General features: G+C 41.8%; 1 protein-coding gene across 1 annotated transcript; it reads right to left on the reverse strand.

Annotated features, from left to right (window-relative positions):
* Positions 1-8494: 8494 nt before the first annotated feature.
* LOC308623923 (transmembrane protein 126A-like) lies at positions 8495-9318 on the reverse strand. Its single transcript, XM_081246700.1, has one exon. The coding sequence runs from the start codon at positions 9137-9139 to the stop codon at positions 8549-8551; it is 591 nt and encodes a 196-aa protein (XP_081102826.1). The 5' UTR covers positions 9140-9318; the 3' UTR covers positions 8495-8548.
* Positions 9319-16643: the final 7325 nt, after the last annotated feature.

A 16643-nucleotide genomic window follows, 5' to 3' on the forward strand; every position in this document is an offset into this window, starting at 1 on the left:
CAAAGATGTAAATAAATGGACATGCTTTGCTAATATATTAGAAGACTCAATATAGTTAAGATGCTAATACCTCCCAAATTAATCTACAGATTCAATGTAATTTTAATAAGAAAATAGCAGAATTTTTTGTAGAAATAGACAAACTGATTCTAAAATTTGCACAGACATCAAAGGAATTAAAATAACCAAAACAATTTCATGAAAGAATAGAGAAATCACATTACTGGATTTCTATGACTTACAATTATTAAGGGTAGTGTGATTCTTGCATAAGAATCACATAGAAAATAAATCTAGAAGTAGACCAACACAAATATGGCCCATTTATTTAACAAAGGTCATTCAGTGGAGAAAAGATAGTCTTTTCAACAAATGGTCCTGGAACAATTTGAACATCTATATACCTCACACTGTATACAAAATTTAACTTAAAATAGACTTTATATTTAAGTCAAGAATTTTTTTAAATTACAAAACTTTTAGAAGAAAATGGGAAAAAAATCTTCATAATCTTATTAGGTTAGGCAGAGTTCTTTGATATGACACCAAAACTGTGATCCATAAAAGAAAAAATGATAAAGTGGATATCATCAAAATTAAAATAGGAAAGGCAAGGTTAAGAGAATGAAAACAAGCCACAGAGATAAACTATTTGCAAATCTCATATGCATCAAAGGACTTGTATCCAGAATATATAAAGAACTCTCAAAATTCAATAAATAACCCAATTTAAAAGTGGGATTGGGATCTGAGTAGACACTTCTCTAAGTAGGATATAGGGATGTCAAACAGGTGCATAAAAAGATACTCAACACCATCACTCATTAAGGAAATGTGAACTAAAACAACAATGATATACTACTGTTCATCTGTTAGAGTGGCTAAAACAAAAATAAAAATATAAAACTTGCAATTCTTGTGATGGCAAAGAAACAAGGCTGGTGGGAATGTGAAATGGTGCAGCTATTCTAGGAAAGAGTTTGACAGTTTCTTGCAAAGTAAAACATACCCTTACAGTCTGATCCAACAATCTCACTCTTACGTATTTAACCTAGACAAATGAAAACTTAAGTTCATCAAAAAACCTGCACATTAATGTTTATGGAAGCATTCTTCATAATCACTCAAACCTGGAAACAACCCAAATGTCCTTCGGTGGGTGAATGGATGAACAAAACTGTGGTAGCCCATTCAGTGGAATACTAAGCAATAAAAAGATACCAATTACATGGATGAATCTCAAATGCATTATGCTGAATAAATGAAGCCAGTCTCATGGTTACATGCCATATTGTTCCATTTATATTACATGCTGGAAAAGGCAAAATTCTAGAGATAGAGATCAGTGGTTGATAGAGGTTAGGGGTGGAGGAAGATTTGAATACAAAGGCATAGCATGAAGGAATCTGGGTGTCAGTGGAGCTGTTCTGTGTCCCAGTTGTGATGGTGGTTACATAAATTTATGCATGTGCTAAAAGTCAATGAACTGTACAGCCCCCAAATTAATTTTACAGTATATAAATATTGAAAAGATGGATAAGACTATACTTGTATCATAAAGAATTTCAAGAAATTGGTTACTATAAAATTTAAGACTGTGGTTGACTTTTTTCAGGATAGAGAACACGGAGGAGATTTTAGAATGGCTGGCAAATTTCTGTTTCTTTACCTTATAATTATTCATTAGGCTATATACCCTTGTGTGGTCTTCTCTATCTCTATTTTATTTAACAATAGAAAGGTATATAGCTATTGAATCAATAAAATTTTAACAAAAATTCCAGTATGGTTTTATATGGAACTTGTCAAGAAGAGCAATTCTTTTTTTTTTTTTTTTTTTTTTTTTTTTGTGGTACGCGGGCCTCTCACTGTTGTGGCCTCTCCCCTCGCGGAGCACAGGCTCTGGACGCATAGGCTCCGGACGCGCAGGCTCAGCGGCCATGGCTCACGGGCCCAGCCGCCCCACGGCATGTGGGATCTTCCCGGACCGGGGCACGAACCCGTGTGCCCTGCATCGGCAGGCGGACTCTCAACTGCTGCGCCACCAGGGAAGCCCAAGAAGAGCAATTCTTAAGTACTGATAATGTTCTGTCTCTTAAGCGGGATGATAAATTTTTGAGCATTCATATCATTAGTATGGTTTAAACATTACACATACTATTAGTATAGTTTACACTGTACACATATGTTTTTTGTTTTGTTTTGTTTTGTTTTGCGGTATGCGGGCCTCTCACTGTTGTGGCTTCTCCCGTTGCGGAGCACAGGCTCCGGAAGCGCAAGCTCAGCGGCCATGGCTCACACGCCAAGCCGCTCCGCAGCATGTGGGATCTTCCTGGACCGGGGCGCGAACCCGTGTCCCCTGCATCGGCAGGCGGACTCTCAACCACTGCGCCACGAGGGAAGCCCTACACATATGTTTTATACACTCTTTTGTGTGTGTGATCTATTTCACAGTAAAATCCTTTTAACTGAACATCACTTGGAGCATTTTCAAACATGCCAAATGGCAATATTCTATTTATAAAGCTGACGTTTTCCTAAACACTTATTTTATGCCTAGTATGTGCAAGATCTTTTCAGGTAGACAAGAAAAGTACAAAGCATTACTTGAATATTTTACATGGAGAATGTATTCATGTCTTATTCCTGTAAAAAGATAAGTAGAATTAAAATTAAGAAAACTACAAAGCTTATTTCCTGCTTCAAAGAATTAGAAGCTTATTCAGGAGATGAGAACACGAATGATAGTCTTGGAGAATTGTTAGACCGATCTTCTGGACCTCCTGTTATGAGTGGTGACTGTGTAAATGTGTATACAGTGTGTCGAGGATGTGCATTTTGGGGAAGAATTGCTGCAAGTAGTTGAATCTCAACCTGCGTAGGTATTCATCCCAGTCATACTGAAGTGAAAGCTTATTAGACTTTTAAGTCCACTTGTTCCAGGAGAATGTACAAACACTGAATGACATATTTTAAGTTGAAGTTCAATAGGAAAATAAGCTATCATAAACAGAAATTTATTTTACAGGCAGCTTTTCAGAGTGGTACTTATTCCAAACGGCAAAATACACCTACTTACATATTTAGCGTAAGGAAGCTGAAGGAAGAAGTAAGATTTTGATTTTTCTATTTTGCTGTAATTCATTACACTTTATTATAGTTCACCTGCATTCTGACTTTCCCCCATAACCTTGATACCTTAACATTCTTCCATCTCTTTGCCATCCTTTTAGAAATGGGACAGCTTAAGATTATTAGCTTACTGTTGATTTAGAAGTCAGTGGACTGTTGTTCTCGGGAACTCTTTTGGGGGAAGCACTAGAAGTGATTCCCATTGGGATTTCAGCATCTTCTTCTGAGCCTCACACATGAAGCTGAGCATGATTAGGGGACCATATAATAATGTCCACTGGTAATTACTTGAGGATAATGTGTGTAAACTAGGGGTGTCCTAGACAAACAGGGACATAGGTCACCCTGGGTGTAACCAAGCTGTAAGGTACAGAAGAGAGCGACCAGGAGGGCACTGGTAACTGAAACGGTGATGGATGAGGCACGGTGGATGTTTGGCCAGGTAAAGAGATGGAGGAAAAGGTGCAATGACCACCTGGCCTGGCTTCATGCTTTGGATGAGTAATTGAATTGGACAACCTCTATGAGTCTGTACAGATTCCTATCACAGAAGGAAAAGCACAGAAGCATCAAGGCTGTGAGTGTGTGTTGCATGGGAGAGTGTTTCATGGTGTGAGAGTGTGTATGTGTGTGAAGTGTGTGTGGCAGAAGTGGCTTTTGTCAAGGTCCTTCCCTCTCCCTCCCACCTTTTGCTCACTTTCTGGATCCTGCTCTATTTTTATAAGGATACTGATCTTTTATAGAGTCGGCCCACGGCTTGCCTTTCTTGAGTAGCCATAAAATCTGCTATTTTTTCTAGAGGGTTCAGCGTGCCTTTTTCTTCCTGAGTCATAACAGCTTATGAAGTTACACCCGTGGGTCATGAGCATGTGTGTGGAGGTGCTGGTTAGATGAGATCTTTGCTTGAGAGCCCAGAGACAAGATCAGAGGGGAACAGAGGGCTTTGGAACGCACTGAGAATAAATCCTTGATATACAGTGAAACAGAAGCAGGAATTCCCCAGAAACCATCTCACCTAAATATGCAGCTACTGTGTCCTCACCTCTTTCTCATCACACCTTTGCTCGTTGGTCTCTAATATACATACATCTAATGTTCTTTCATTCATTAACAACACATATTTATTGGGTCCCTACTAAGCACCATTCTAGAATGCTGGGGACAGAGTGGTGAACAAGACAGGGGACTCCATGCCTTGGTGAGGACGACAATAAACAAACACAAACAGTTGAGATAATGTCAGAGAATGAGGTGTGTCACATAACCCTAAAAGCTTAATCAATAGTTATTGAGTGTTTACTCTCCATCAGACACTGATTCACATGTGTTAATTCATTTAATCCCACCAATGCTTTTATGCTGCCACTCACATTATTATCATCCCCATTTTATAGAGGAGGAAACTGAGGCATAGAAAGCAAGATTAAGCCACTTTCCAAGGTCACCCTGCCAGTAAGTGGTGAAAGTAAAATTTAAATTCAGACCACCTAATTCTTGAGCCCACAGTCTTAGCCATTATGTCACGTGACTTCTCTACTGCTAGGAGGGCCATGGGTCAGTGGAAGGGTATAAAGTGCAAAGGGAGACTTAAAGCTATGGCTGGGATGAGGAGCCTGCATTAAATAGGGTAGTCAAGGAAGACTTCTCTAAGGAGGCGGCATTTGAGTTGAAACCTAAATAATGAGAAGTAGTCAGATATGTAAAATACTGAAGGTAGAACTTTCTAGGCAGAGAAATCAGCTAATATAAGGATCCAAAGGCAGCAACAAGCTTGAATTGTTTGAAGGACAAAGAGAGGGCACTGAAGTGGTTATGATCTTCGTGAAAAGGGAATCCAGATTTAAGGCAGAAAAATCTGGCTTACTATTTGAGTCTCACTTTCTTCATTTATAAAAACGAAATGACGAGTCGACCTTACTTGTTACAGAATTAAAGGAGATCGTAGTAGCTAGTATGATAATCACTGTTATTGATAATACGTCCACAGTAAATATAGCCAGGATAACTTGCTTTTTTCCGTAAGATCACATCTGTGTTACTTGTTAAAGCTTAATTGAGCAGGTCCTCTGTACCTAGCACAGCACACATGTATTTTAAGGTCATCACATCTATTTTGGGAGGTACCTGTTATCTTCATCTTGTAGATGAGAAAACGGAGGATCTCAGAGGTTAAATAATATTTCCAGAGACAAATATCCAATGTATGTGATAAGACTGCAGTCCTAACCCAGTTTTGTCCTACTTCAAATCACAAGTGTTTCTTCTATACCATACTCCTTTGTAAACAGCAAACTCAGCTACAGCAGGCAGGGAGTGATGTCTTGCTGTATTATAGCATCGTCTCAGATAGAGATACTGTGTAATAAATCTTTTTTAGATGGAAGTTATGATGAAGATGATGGTAATGTTGGACTGATGAAGATGAGGTAAAACAAAGTGAATTGGAGAAATGGATGGCTTTGGCCATGTTCCTGTCCTCAGCTGCCCAGATGCTTCTGACAAAGCACGCTCTTTCCACTGCTCTTAAGCTGTGCGGGCTTGGCCTGAGAGAATCAAGAATAAAGCTGATTGCAAACTTGGTGCATAACAGAGAAAATAAAGACATCATTTACTGACTGATTTGGACTAAGAAAAGATGTATTTACTTGCAGTTTATTATGTTGGATGTGACAGGCATACATTTGGGCTTTTTATTGAATGATGACTTACTACATACAGGAATTGGTGCAATTTGTAATGCAGATTATGTTTTTAAACAAAAAAGGGTGCAAATACACTGATGACTGTCACATGACTTGCTCTGCACTTCTCAAAAAGTGGCTTGAGCGTGGGTGGAACGACAAATATACCCTAGATGCACAAATGTAATTTCCAAAGAAGATGATTCTGGGCAGCTTCCAATTCAGTCGGGCAGATTTAGACAGAAGAAATCCATGGCTAAGAAAAGCTAAGGATCTTAAAATAGCCAGAATTGGAGTAGGATCATTTGAATCACTCCCATTAACTGCTGAAATGCCTCCAGACAGAGCATGAAGAGCCACAACGAAAATCAGGATGCGGGATGAGAGAGTACATGTTGCATCTTTGCAAGATTACATAAGTTAAACACCTGGGACTCCCATTTTTACTTCTCATAACAGGAGATGGGGGCAGGAGAAAAGTGGAAGAGATCTCCGTTCAACAGCGGAAAGCAATAGAATGAGAGCCTGGTCCACTGCATATTTTCTGAGTAATGAGTTTGACCTCATCAGCTTCTGGCATTGGGCCAAATCTTGTCTTGTGATACATTTGTGCAATTCCTCGAGGTCACAGACTTGGGTTTTCCACCTGGAGCACATTTGTGAATTGACCCGAGAGCAAGATTCAGTCTACTTTTCCTGATAATCAACTACCATATTCATTTCCCTCAGCACATAACTGCACAAACAATCCACATTTCTTTTAGATGAAGGCAAATTCTATTAATTGCTTTTCTCTATCTGACTGTTTGGGCTTTACAAACGATTTCACCCAGGATTCAGCCATTAAGAAAGAGTGTTCATTCATGCTAATAACTTCCAATAAAGCTGCTGGTGAGTTGTATCAGAGAGAGTGTGTGATGAAAGGTGCAACCCCATGCAAAGATTTGAAAATTAGTGGAAACATTTTTATTTCAAGACTTTTATTTGCCATAAGGGAAGGCAAAGCAGGGCAGAATATTTTCAAATCATGTGTCACGGCTTTCTCATGATTTAAAATGAAAGCTTTTCTTGTTTAACAGAGCCATAGCATGCATGACATGACACATCAGAATGGTTTCTTCTCACAGAATCTTGGAACTTCACAGTAAATTCCGCTATGGAGAGTCTGACTCCTATCCCGCTCCCCCACCCCCCACACTTGGTAATTTACCAGGGCAATTTCCCCTCCTGCTGATGACGGGCAAACCCTGCAGCTCACACAGGCTGGAGAGCCCTGCCCCTCATGTGAGAGCCAGTGCTACGCCCTCGTCCACATTTCAAAGAAAACCTCAGCTTGCCAGCTCTTGTCAAAAGTTCCCACAGACAGAGATTCCGTTTAAGGTCTGGGTGCAGTGTTGGAGGCTGGAACAATTCAGGTCTACACCGCAAATCCCACTCCCAACACATGCGTGTGATCTAGGCTCACAGAGAAGGGTCGTGCTTTGCTTTCCTAGGTGGTGAGGATTCCGGTCTAATTTTGGACCGCGCAGCATGGATTTCCTTGCCTTGCCGTCCACAGATGTGCCTTGTCCTTCTCTGATTACCCAAAGGGGGCCTGCATTTGTGTGAAAACAGGTGAAACTCACTGGGTGATGAAAGAGGGAGAGGGTGCTGCCCAAGGACTCCGCTCCTCAGAGACGCCAAGCCGCGTGGGCCCCGATGCTCTGCCTAGTCTTAGAGCTAGCTAGTCTTTTGACCCAGAGGTAAGTTTGATGGATGGCGTTTGGTCTTATTTTGTTCTGTTCAAACACCCGGCAAGAGGTGAAGTAGGAAAAAGGGACCCCGCACTAACCATCCCTCCCCCTCTCCCAACTTACCTACACTGATCCCCCCACAACCTCATCACATCCCCCAGACACCTCCAGGATAAACCTTAGGAGCTGATGGGTGGGGGGCAGTAGTGAGGAGGCAGAGGAAGAGGAGGTGAACTTGACCTCGTCTAGAAGTAAAGAAGTGGCCTTAGGACAAGTTCCATTCTCCTTCAGCACAAATGACACTTTGGGTGAGCTATTGGAGAACCTTAGTTTGCTTGGTGTGTGACAAAGTACCACAGAGTGGGTGCCTTCAACAGCAGAAATGTATTGCCTCGCGGTTCTGGAGGCTGGAAGTCCACGATAAGGTGCCAGTAGGGTTGCTTCCTTGTGAGGACTTGAGGAAGATTCTGTTCCATTCCCCTCTTCTAGCTTTTGGTGTTTTGCTGGCTATCTTTGACATTCCTTGGCTTACAGAAGCATCAACCCAATCTCTGCCTTCATCTTCACGTGGTATTCTCTCTATGTGTGTGTGTCTGTGCCCAAATTTCCCATTTCTATAAGGATACCAGTCATTGGATGATAGCCCACCCAGATGACCTCATTTTAACTTGATGACCTCTGTAAAGACCCCCTTTCCAAATAAGGTCACATTCTGAGGTCCTAGAGGTTAGGACCTCAACATATCTTTCTGGGGGACATATTTCAACCCATAGCAGAAACCCTGTTTACTTTCTTTTCTAATTCTACTCCCTGTGTATCTACAACCTCTAGCACATGGGCCAGCTCTTTCTAAATTTGCTGCTACTGTTCCTGCGGTGATTTTGCAGATGCTTTTGGCATTCTTTGAACTTGATATTACATAGAAGAGTAAGAAGTTTTTTTTTTTTTTTTTTTTTGCAGGTTATTTTTAGTTTTATTTTTGTGTACAGATTTGCTTAACCATCACTGAATTTCTAGGTCAGGTTCAGGTAACTGAAGAGCCTTTATAAGTAGTTTATATTGTCTAGACCCAAGGTATGCTGCAAACCCAGTCTGGAGCAAAATAGGAAATAACATCTTGCTAAAGACAGGCTTAGAAATCCTGATCCAGTAATTTAAGATGTTTCCTTTCTCGGGTAGCAGGGCTGAGTTATACCTGGCTGCTAGGCCACCATTCACAGGGATAGCCAAGAAAACAGGGTACAGGCCACCAAAAACAAGACCCACCAATCCACCACGTGTTATGGTACAGGTTTCACAATGTAAATCACCTGTATTCAAAGGTAAACTTACAAAACCTTTGTAAGATACGTGTGCCGTCAAAAATGGGATCACTGCCATCGGTAAGCCAGCAGCTACACGAGCCTGTGTCACATGTAGGATGCGTCGAAAGAGACTATTTGCTATTAGGCCACAGAGGGCAGCATTAAGTCCAATATATGTTGATCCATTTTCAAGCAGATTCCTTTCTGCTTCTGGAAGTTGGTTAATTTTTCTGGTTATGATTTCAATTAAGTTCTTGTTGACAGTATCATCTGGTTTATGATTTTCCATCTTGAGCCTTAAATTAAAATGTCATTTTTCAATAATGTGTATCTTTTACTGCACCCCTTTACCCGGAATGCTGCTATCTTACGCTCTCCTGCCAGCAGTCACTGCCTCCTCCGACCTCCATCAGCCACGCGAGTGCTCACTCCAAGCTGCGCTCGAGTCGCCCGGGCGCAGCCATTTTGGCTGACCGAGTAAGAAGTTTTCCTTGCCCCTGGCTTTGACTTTCCCATGCTTCTCCAGGCAGAGAAGAGCCAGTTCTATGACTGTTTACTTGATACTACTCTTGAGGGCCAGGAACATTAGGTAAGTTCTCCCCAGATCTGCCAGATACACCTGTGTGCCCCTTTCCACCTGCACATGAGGAGGATGGGTGAGTCAGTCAGCCAGTCAGTGTCTATGCCAGGATCAGAACTCACTTTCTGTGTCTCAGGTTTGCAGGTGGTACTCTTACCTGTGACCTGCTAGACTCTGGACCTGGCCAGGCTGCCTTCAGATTGAGAGGATGCTCTGGACTAGCTCACATCTACCTGATCACCAGGGCCCATGTGATCCTTTACATATGTTTTTCCCTCAGTAATTTGATTCCTCACCTGCCATGGTTTTAACCAGGCCCTACATGGCAAGTGGGCTCTGCATCCTGTCCCCATCTGAATTCAGCACCCCAACTTCCCCGCCAGAGCCATTCTATCTCTCAGAGAGCCAGGAGGGCAGTGGAGGTAGGAAGGAATGCTGGTCTTGCCTTCCTCACAGGATCATTGGCTGGAACAAAACTTGTTGTGACCCATGAGATGTTTCACAAATGTCAGGTGTTACTACAATTAGATAGAGCTGATGAAATCACACGCAGTGTAGACAGAGTGCTGTGTATTCTTGCCAATGTGTGGCCTTCACAATAGGTCTCTGAGTTATTGACCATTTCCATTTTACAAATGAAGTGACAAAGATGAGGTTTTTTTTTTTTTTTTTTCGATACGCGGGCCTCTCACTGTTGTGGCCTCTCCCGCTGCGGAGCACAGGCTCCGGGCACGCAGGCTCAGCGGCCATGGCTCACGGGCCCAGCCGCTCCGCGGCATGTGGGATCTTCCCAAACCGGAGCACGAACCCGTGTTCCCTGCATCGGCAGGCGGACTCTCAACCACTGCGCCACCAGGGAAGCCCGAGTTTAGTTTAGTTTAGTTTAGTTTGTTTTGTTTTGCGGTACGTGGGCCTCTCACGTTGTGGCCTCTCCCGTTGCGGAGCACAGGCTCCGGACGCGCAGGCTCAGTGGCCATGGCTCACGGGCCCAGCCGCTCCGCGGCATGTGGGATCCTCCCGGGCCGGGGCACGAACACATGTCCCCTGCATCGGCAGGCGGACTCCCAACCACTGCGCCACCAGGGAAGCCCCAAAGATGAGTTTTAATGAAGGTGCAGTTAGTGATGGATACATTTGAGATGCAAAGGTAAGATTTCTGATTTTGAATCCAGTGTTCTTTGTAGTATCCCAAGAATAATAGACTTGAAAACACGCCACTCAGATCTTCTGCTGCAGGAAGCAAAATTGAAAGACGGTCAAAACTGCTGTGCTCCAAATCTACCTCTGTGTCCAGGCCCAGGCCGCGCTTACCCGGAGTCTGCTCCAGGCAAGGATCTGGCTCGGCAGAGTCCTAATGCAGCCTATTGCTGTGAGACTCCTCCCACCGGGGACTTTAGCTTAGGGACTCCATAGCTGCTACACCAAGATTGTCTTAGAAGTGTGCTGCCGTCTGAGAGTCTCCCTAGCCAACCGTCCTTCCTTTCCTTCTCTTTCAATAGGGCTTAGCCCGGCATCATGTTCTAAAGACTGTTCCCACCTCCACTGACTCTCTCCTCTTTTTCCCTCACAGACTTTTTAGCCCAATAAATCTCTTACATAAGTGAGACTCCCAGTAATTCTCATTCTGTCTCGTTATTTACTTCTCAGAGGACCTGAACGAACATGCCAGGCTACCCCACTCTACCTATGAAAGGAGTTCAATGTCAAGTCATGATTTGGGGAGTATCTTTCATGTACTCAATATTTGCAAGGCCTGGCTGGGGGTAGGGGAAAGAGGCATAAAAATGGCAAAGAAGGAAAGAATGAGGGGGAGGGATGCAGAACCATGACAAGCCATGGTCCTTGCCCCCAGGGTAAGACTCCGGCACATGAAACGTTAGGGGGATATAAGACAGCTATGTCATCAAGTGCCAACTTACGTGTGGAAGAGGGTGAGTATTGTAGGAATCAATGGAGATAAATATTGAGACCTGGAGTTTTCAAGAAAGATAAGTTGTCAAGGAGAAAGGATAATGCTGGCAATTGGGCTTTGAAGGATTAGTAGGATCTTTATAACAGGTAGATCGGTGACATTTCAGGAGAGGGAAACACCGCAGGTGAAAGAAATACGACCTTCCCGGGATACAGGGAGGTGAGATACGTGAACATGGGTGTTCTTTGGGTTCATACACCTCTCTGTGCTTCTGTTTTCTCCGGTGTAAAAATGCGAGGTGATATTACCTGCTTCACAGGGCTTTTCTGTCAGTTAAAGTTTTAATATGTATAAGGCATTTAGAAAAGTTCTGGGGAAAACACAATTTAAGTGTTTGTTAAATAGATTGGTGGAGATGAGTCTATATTTGAGGAGGCAGAGGGAAGGAGTTTGAGGTTAAAAAGTGGAAACAGTCAGAAAATGAAATGCCTCATAGCAGGAAATGAGAGCCACTTGTCCAGCGAGGAGAAATAGTGGGAGTAGAGGTTACTTTAGGAGAGTTTTTTGTTTTTTGTTTTTTTGGCAGTGTTAAGAGGCAGACATTGGAAATGGGGAACCTGGGACCAAAAAGGCCACACCTCAATACATATTTATTCTGTTCTGGGAGTATATGTACATGCATATGGGGAATGAAGAAAAGAGGGAAATTAAACATGATTCCAAACTTTAAATCATGAGTGATTGAAAGGGTGTTGGTAGCATTAACAAAGACAGAAAAGATAGCAGCTGAAGTGTATTTAGGGAAAGAAGATACAATTTTTGGAAAGGATTGGATGTGGAAGGAGATCTGAAGTGAAAATATATAGTGAGTAATTGAAGATGTGGAACAAAGTCAAAGGGAGGTTTCAGATCCAGATTTTGGATTCGTTGACATTAGCTGTTGAGATAAACCAAGAGGTGAAAACCTCATGACTGAACCGCATAAGGGCACTGCCGTGCTGGCTAGAGGGAGTTCCTCAAAGCTGGTCCTAGTTCATGGTCTCATGAAGGCAGAGCAGCTCAACGATGCCTGAGCTAAGGATCCGTGTGATACCTTCGTCGACGTGTAAAGTAACTCAGCAGGTATGGAAACAACTAATAGTTCATTGAGCTTTAAAAACCCTCCGTCCTTATTCCCCAATTTTCTTTCTCAAGTGGGGCTATATGTGGAATATCTCTATGAAGAAGGCTGTATTATTTAATTCCTTCATATGTAGCCACACCACTATCTGGATTGATATATTATTTTAGCTCACAGTCATTTGGGAAAAGCAGAAAATATTTTAAACATAATCACTAGTCTGGCTTCCTGGCCTGTATTTTCTAGTTTCAAGTCAGAAGTTTTCAAACTTCTTTTGACTGTGACATTGAGAAACGTATTTTACATCACTAGACACCTGTACCTCAACTGAAACCATTACTATGTGCAATGCCCTTCATTATCTTCTCTTCCATTCCAGCCTATTTTATTTATTTTCAAGAGTGTTCTTTACTACCCACTAAACCAATTTCATGACCATGGATGGGTCATGACCTACAGCTTGAAAAACACCGGCTCAGCCTATACAACCGTCAGCTGCAGGCTGAGCTCTAGTAAGTCAGCAGAAACTTTCTCAGCTGAGTAGATCAAGGTCAAGGCACACTTGCTGCTCAGCTGACTTTCACCTATTCTATCCATCAGGCTCTTGCTTTGTTTCTTGTGCTCCAATTCCAATCCTGGATCACTGTTTGGGGCTCCAGCACAAGACCCTCTTTGTGATTTATTCTTCTTACACTGAAGTCTTCTTGCTCATGTGGTTGTGTTTCCACTGCATGCTCTCAGATTTCCCCAACACTGGCTTCAATTGTCTAGCAGCTACCATAGCACCCTGCAAAAGTGGCCTTCATTGGCCATTGAATAAATACAGGTATGGTCATTGTTTGCTGCTTGTTACTGAATCAACAGGGTGCTAACTTTTTGCCCCCTTGAACTTCCGGCTAAGCCCATGGGAGTCCTCTCAGGAGGATCTCTGTGCCCTCTGCAACCCTCCTTGAGTTAAATGAACCCCAGCTCTGCCGCTGAGGGAAGAAATGGAAGTCTGAAGCCAATCAAATGGGGGCTCTAGAATGAGAGGCTTTGGATGACAGAGTGACAGGAAAGCACAGAGCATCTGAGATGGAAAGTCAGGGAGGCAGTGGAGGAAGAGGCTGGTACTAAAGACAAGGCTCGCGAGAGGAATTGGAGCAGTGTAATGAGTCCCACAGACCAGGCACTTATTTAGTGACTTGTTCACCCCCAGCTCTATACCTCACTTTGTACCCCCTTAAATTTGGAGTCATATTGCCATCTAATAAACAAGGCTGTTGTAGGCATAGATGAGATAGCAGTCAGTGCATTTAGCAATTATTATTTTGTGATTTTGCTTGAAGCTGAGTTTGATAACAGCTTGAGTACAGAGTTCTTAAACTTGGATATGGCCAGCCTTAGGCAGATTCTGGTGTCCTCTTTTCTTCTTTTTTTAATATTCCCCTCCCTCCCCATCTCCTACTCTCCTAAAAAGGAATCTATATGAATTATTCCTGCTAAAGTAGCTGGGGATAACGATGTGGAGAGTTTCCCTATCCTATGGATGTTGGCACTTTAAGAGAAGACTAAGGCAAAAGCTCTTACTAACATAATTGAACAAATTGCTACTAATGGAAGTGCAGGCATTAAGATGAAAGTGGAGAGTACATTTTGGCTAAGAGGGTCTCATTGGTATCTCTCAAAACGTTGTAATTGGGGTAGAGTTCAGGTTTAGAGGTTGGCACCACTCATGGCTTCTATTTATGCATTTAACCTTGACCCCAGTATTATATAAAGCAGACAAAATATTTTTTCGGCTTTGCTCAAAGATCAGGATTTTTCATGTTCTTAGGAAAAACCCAGTGAAATCAATCACTGGTTTACCATGAAACAGTGGTACATCATCATACAATTTAATTTAACTAATTCTAATTATTCATTTATTTACCTCCCAAGAACTCTATCTCCCACTTCTCAGACTAACTCTGACAACGATATTTTTTCAAGTAAGGTATTATATGTGGAAAATCTGGGTAAGTCATGTGTAATTAAAAATGGATTAGGTACTCTTATCCCAAAACAGTCTTATCACACTCTTTTGTTTACACCTCTCCCAAGATAGTGTATATGTGTGTATTTGGGTGTGATATGTGTACATATATATATATATATAAAATCTGGATATGTTTATAATATTCAGACATATGCTTATAAATATTCATTAGGCAATTTATACATAACTGAATAATTTAAATTCCTTAGCATCACCTGATCTGTTTATAGAATTCCTGTTCTGTCCCAGTTGAGTGTCACCTCATTAAGCTCTTTCCAAACCCCTCCAGCTAGCATTCTGAATATGCCTAATGCAACTGATAAAGTTTATAGAACTGCATTAGTTTTCTATTGTTGTATAATAATTGACCCAAAACTTTGTAGCTTCAGACAATGCAAATTTATTATCTTTCAATACTGTAGATCAGAAGCCTTAAAAATCAAAATGTCAGCAGGACTATATTCCTTCTGGAAGCTTTAGGGGAGAATCTGTTTCCTTGATTTTTCCAGCTTCTAGCAGCTGCCTGCATTCTTTTGTCCATGGCTGCTTCTTCCATCTTCAAAACCAGCAATAGAGTAACTTCAAATCTCCCTCTGACTTTGTTTCCATCATCACACCTCCTCTGACTTTTGACCTTCCTGCCTCTCTTATAAGGACCCCTGTGATTACATTGGGCCCACTTGGAGAATCCAGGGTAATCTCTTCATTTCAAAATCCTGAAATTAATCACATTTGCAAAATCCCTTTTGCTCTATAAGATAACAGGTTCCAAGGATTAGGACATGGACATTTTTGGAGGACTCTTATTCACTCTATCACGCGTAGAAAAGAAAAAGTTTAATGTAATAATTTTATGTCCGTCAAACTATTTCTTGCAAAAGGAAAGAATGGAGTTTCCTCATGATGACACGTATGCCTGCTCCAACTCTCTTGGTGCCATGCTTTCGACAGCTTTATCACTTGAAACACCAAATATATACAGGACTCCGAAGAATAAATATAGGAGACTGCAAACAGGCCTCCAAGGTTGGGAAGTCTTAAAAACAAAACAGGAAATACTTTAAAATTATTAATAATTTAGTTCCCTAACTTAATTTCTAAAAGTGTTAAACCTTACATGTGTTGGATAAAAAAGCATTGCCATCTTGATATTCTCCCTAGATAAAGTCAACATATTTAAGATCACTCATTCTTTATTAAATCATTGATTTAACCAAACAGTGCTTACTGAGCACCTGCAACATACTAGGCCCTGCACTGGGCACTGGGGGCTAACGTTGACCAAGATTGACAAGGTCTTTGCATTCCTAAGCATACAGTCTAATGGAGGATAGGAAAAGTAAAGAAGTGATTATAATACTATATAGTAAGTGTGTGATAGGAATGTTTTTCACTATTGTCCAGTTACACCTAAGTCTTAGTGCAGGGACTGTCTACTATCTCATCTCTGGGTGTCAGGGCCCCAACCCTCTCTGTTGGGAGAAGAATTTATGAGTATCCTAAGCTTTTAAAAAATGGAGGAGAGCAGTGACTACCCATACATTTCAGATGGAAAGCAATAAACAATTGAACCATTATAATGGAAGCAGCCAAGGACAAGATGAATAGTTAACACTTCACCATTTGGGTAGAGTGTCATATGCCCTAGAATGGCCACAGATGGTCTGCAGGCACTGGTTCAGCTTCAACAGGAATTCCTAGTGCTGTTCAGTCTGGTTAGCAATTCTTCTGTGCTGACCCTGCTTCTCTGTATTTGTCCTGCCCAGTCAGACCTCTCATTCCCAGCCCCCACCTTTTCTAAGGTCATGCCCATCTTCTACTCAACACTCCTGATCCTCAGCCCAACAGACCCTCTATTTATATGTAGTGGTGGGGAGGCAATGCTCCACTTTTCTTTTATCCTCTTTCTACTTCTATTTTTATGGTCTAAACTCTGATTCTCTGATTCCCTCAGGACTTCTCTTCAGATATTCAAAAGTCTGTTTAGAGGTTAAAAAAAAAAAAAGAAATTCTGAACATTGACTGTTTCCTGCTTTTTAAATTCCTAATTTAACTCTCCTACTTTTCCTCCAGGCAAAGTAAATGCCTCTGACAAACAGAAAAGTCACGCAAGTATATGGATGCTGGGAAAAGAAAAGCACAAAGACAGACATTTCAAGATATT

The sequence above is a fragment of the Mesoplodon bidens genome (genome assembly GCF_964165515.1).
Source record: "Mesoplodon bidens genome assembly, chromosome: 10".
Lineage (NCBI taxonomy): Eukaryota > Metazoa > Chordata > Mammalia > Artiodactyla > Ziphiidae > Mesoplodon > Mesoplodon bidens.

What these genes read in the sequence shown, in the direction of transcription:
- LOC308623923 (XM_081246700.1), bottom strand. Translation starts at nt 9,139, where the DNA reads ATGGAAAATCATAAACCAGATGATACTGTCAACAAGAACTTAATTGAA.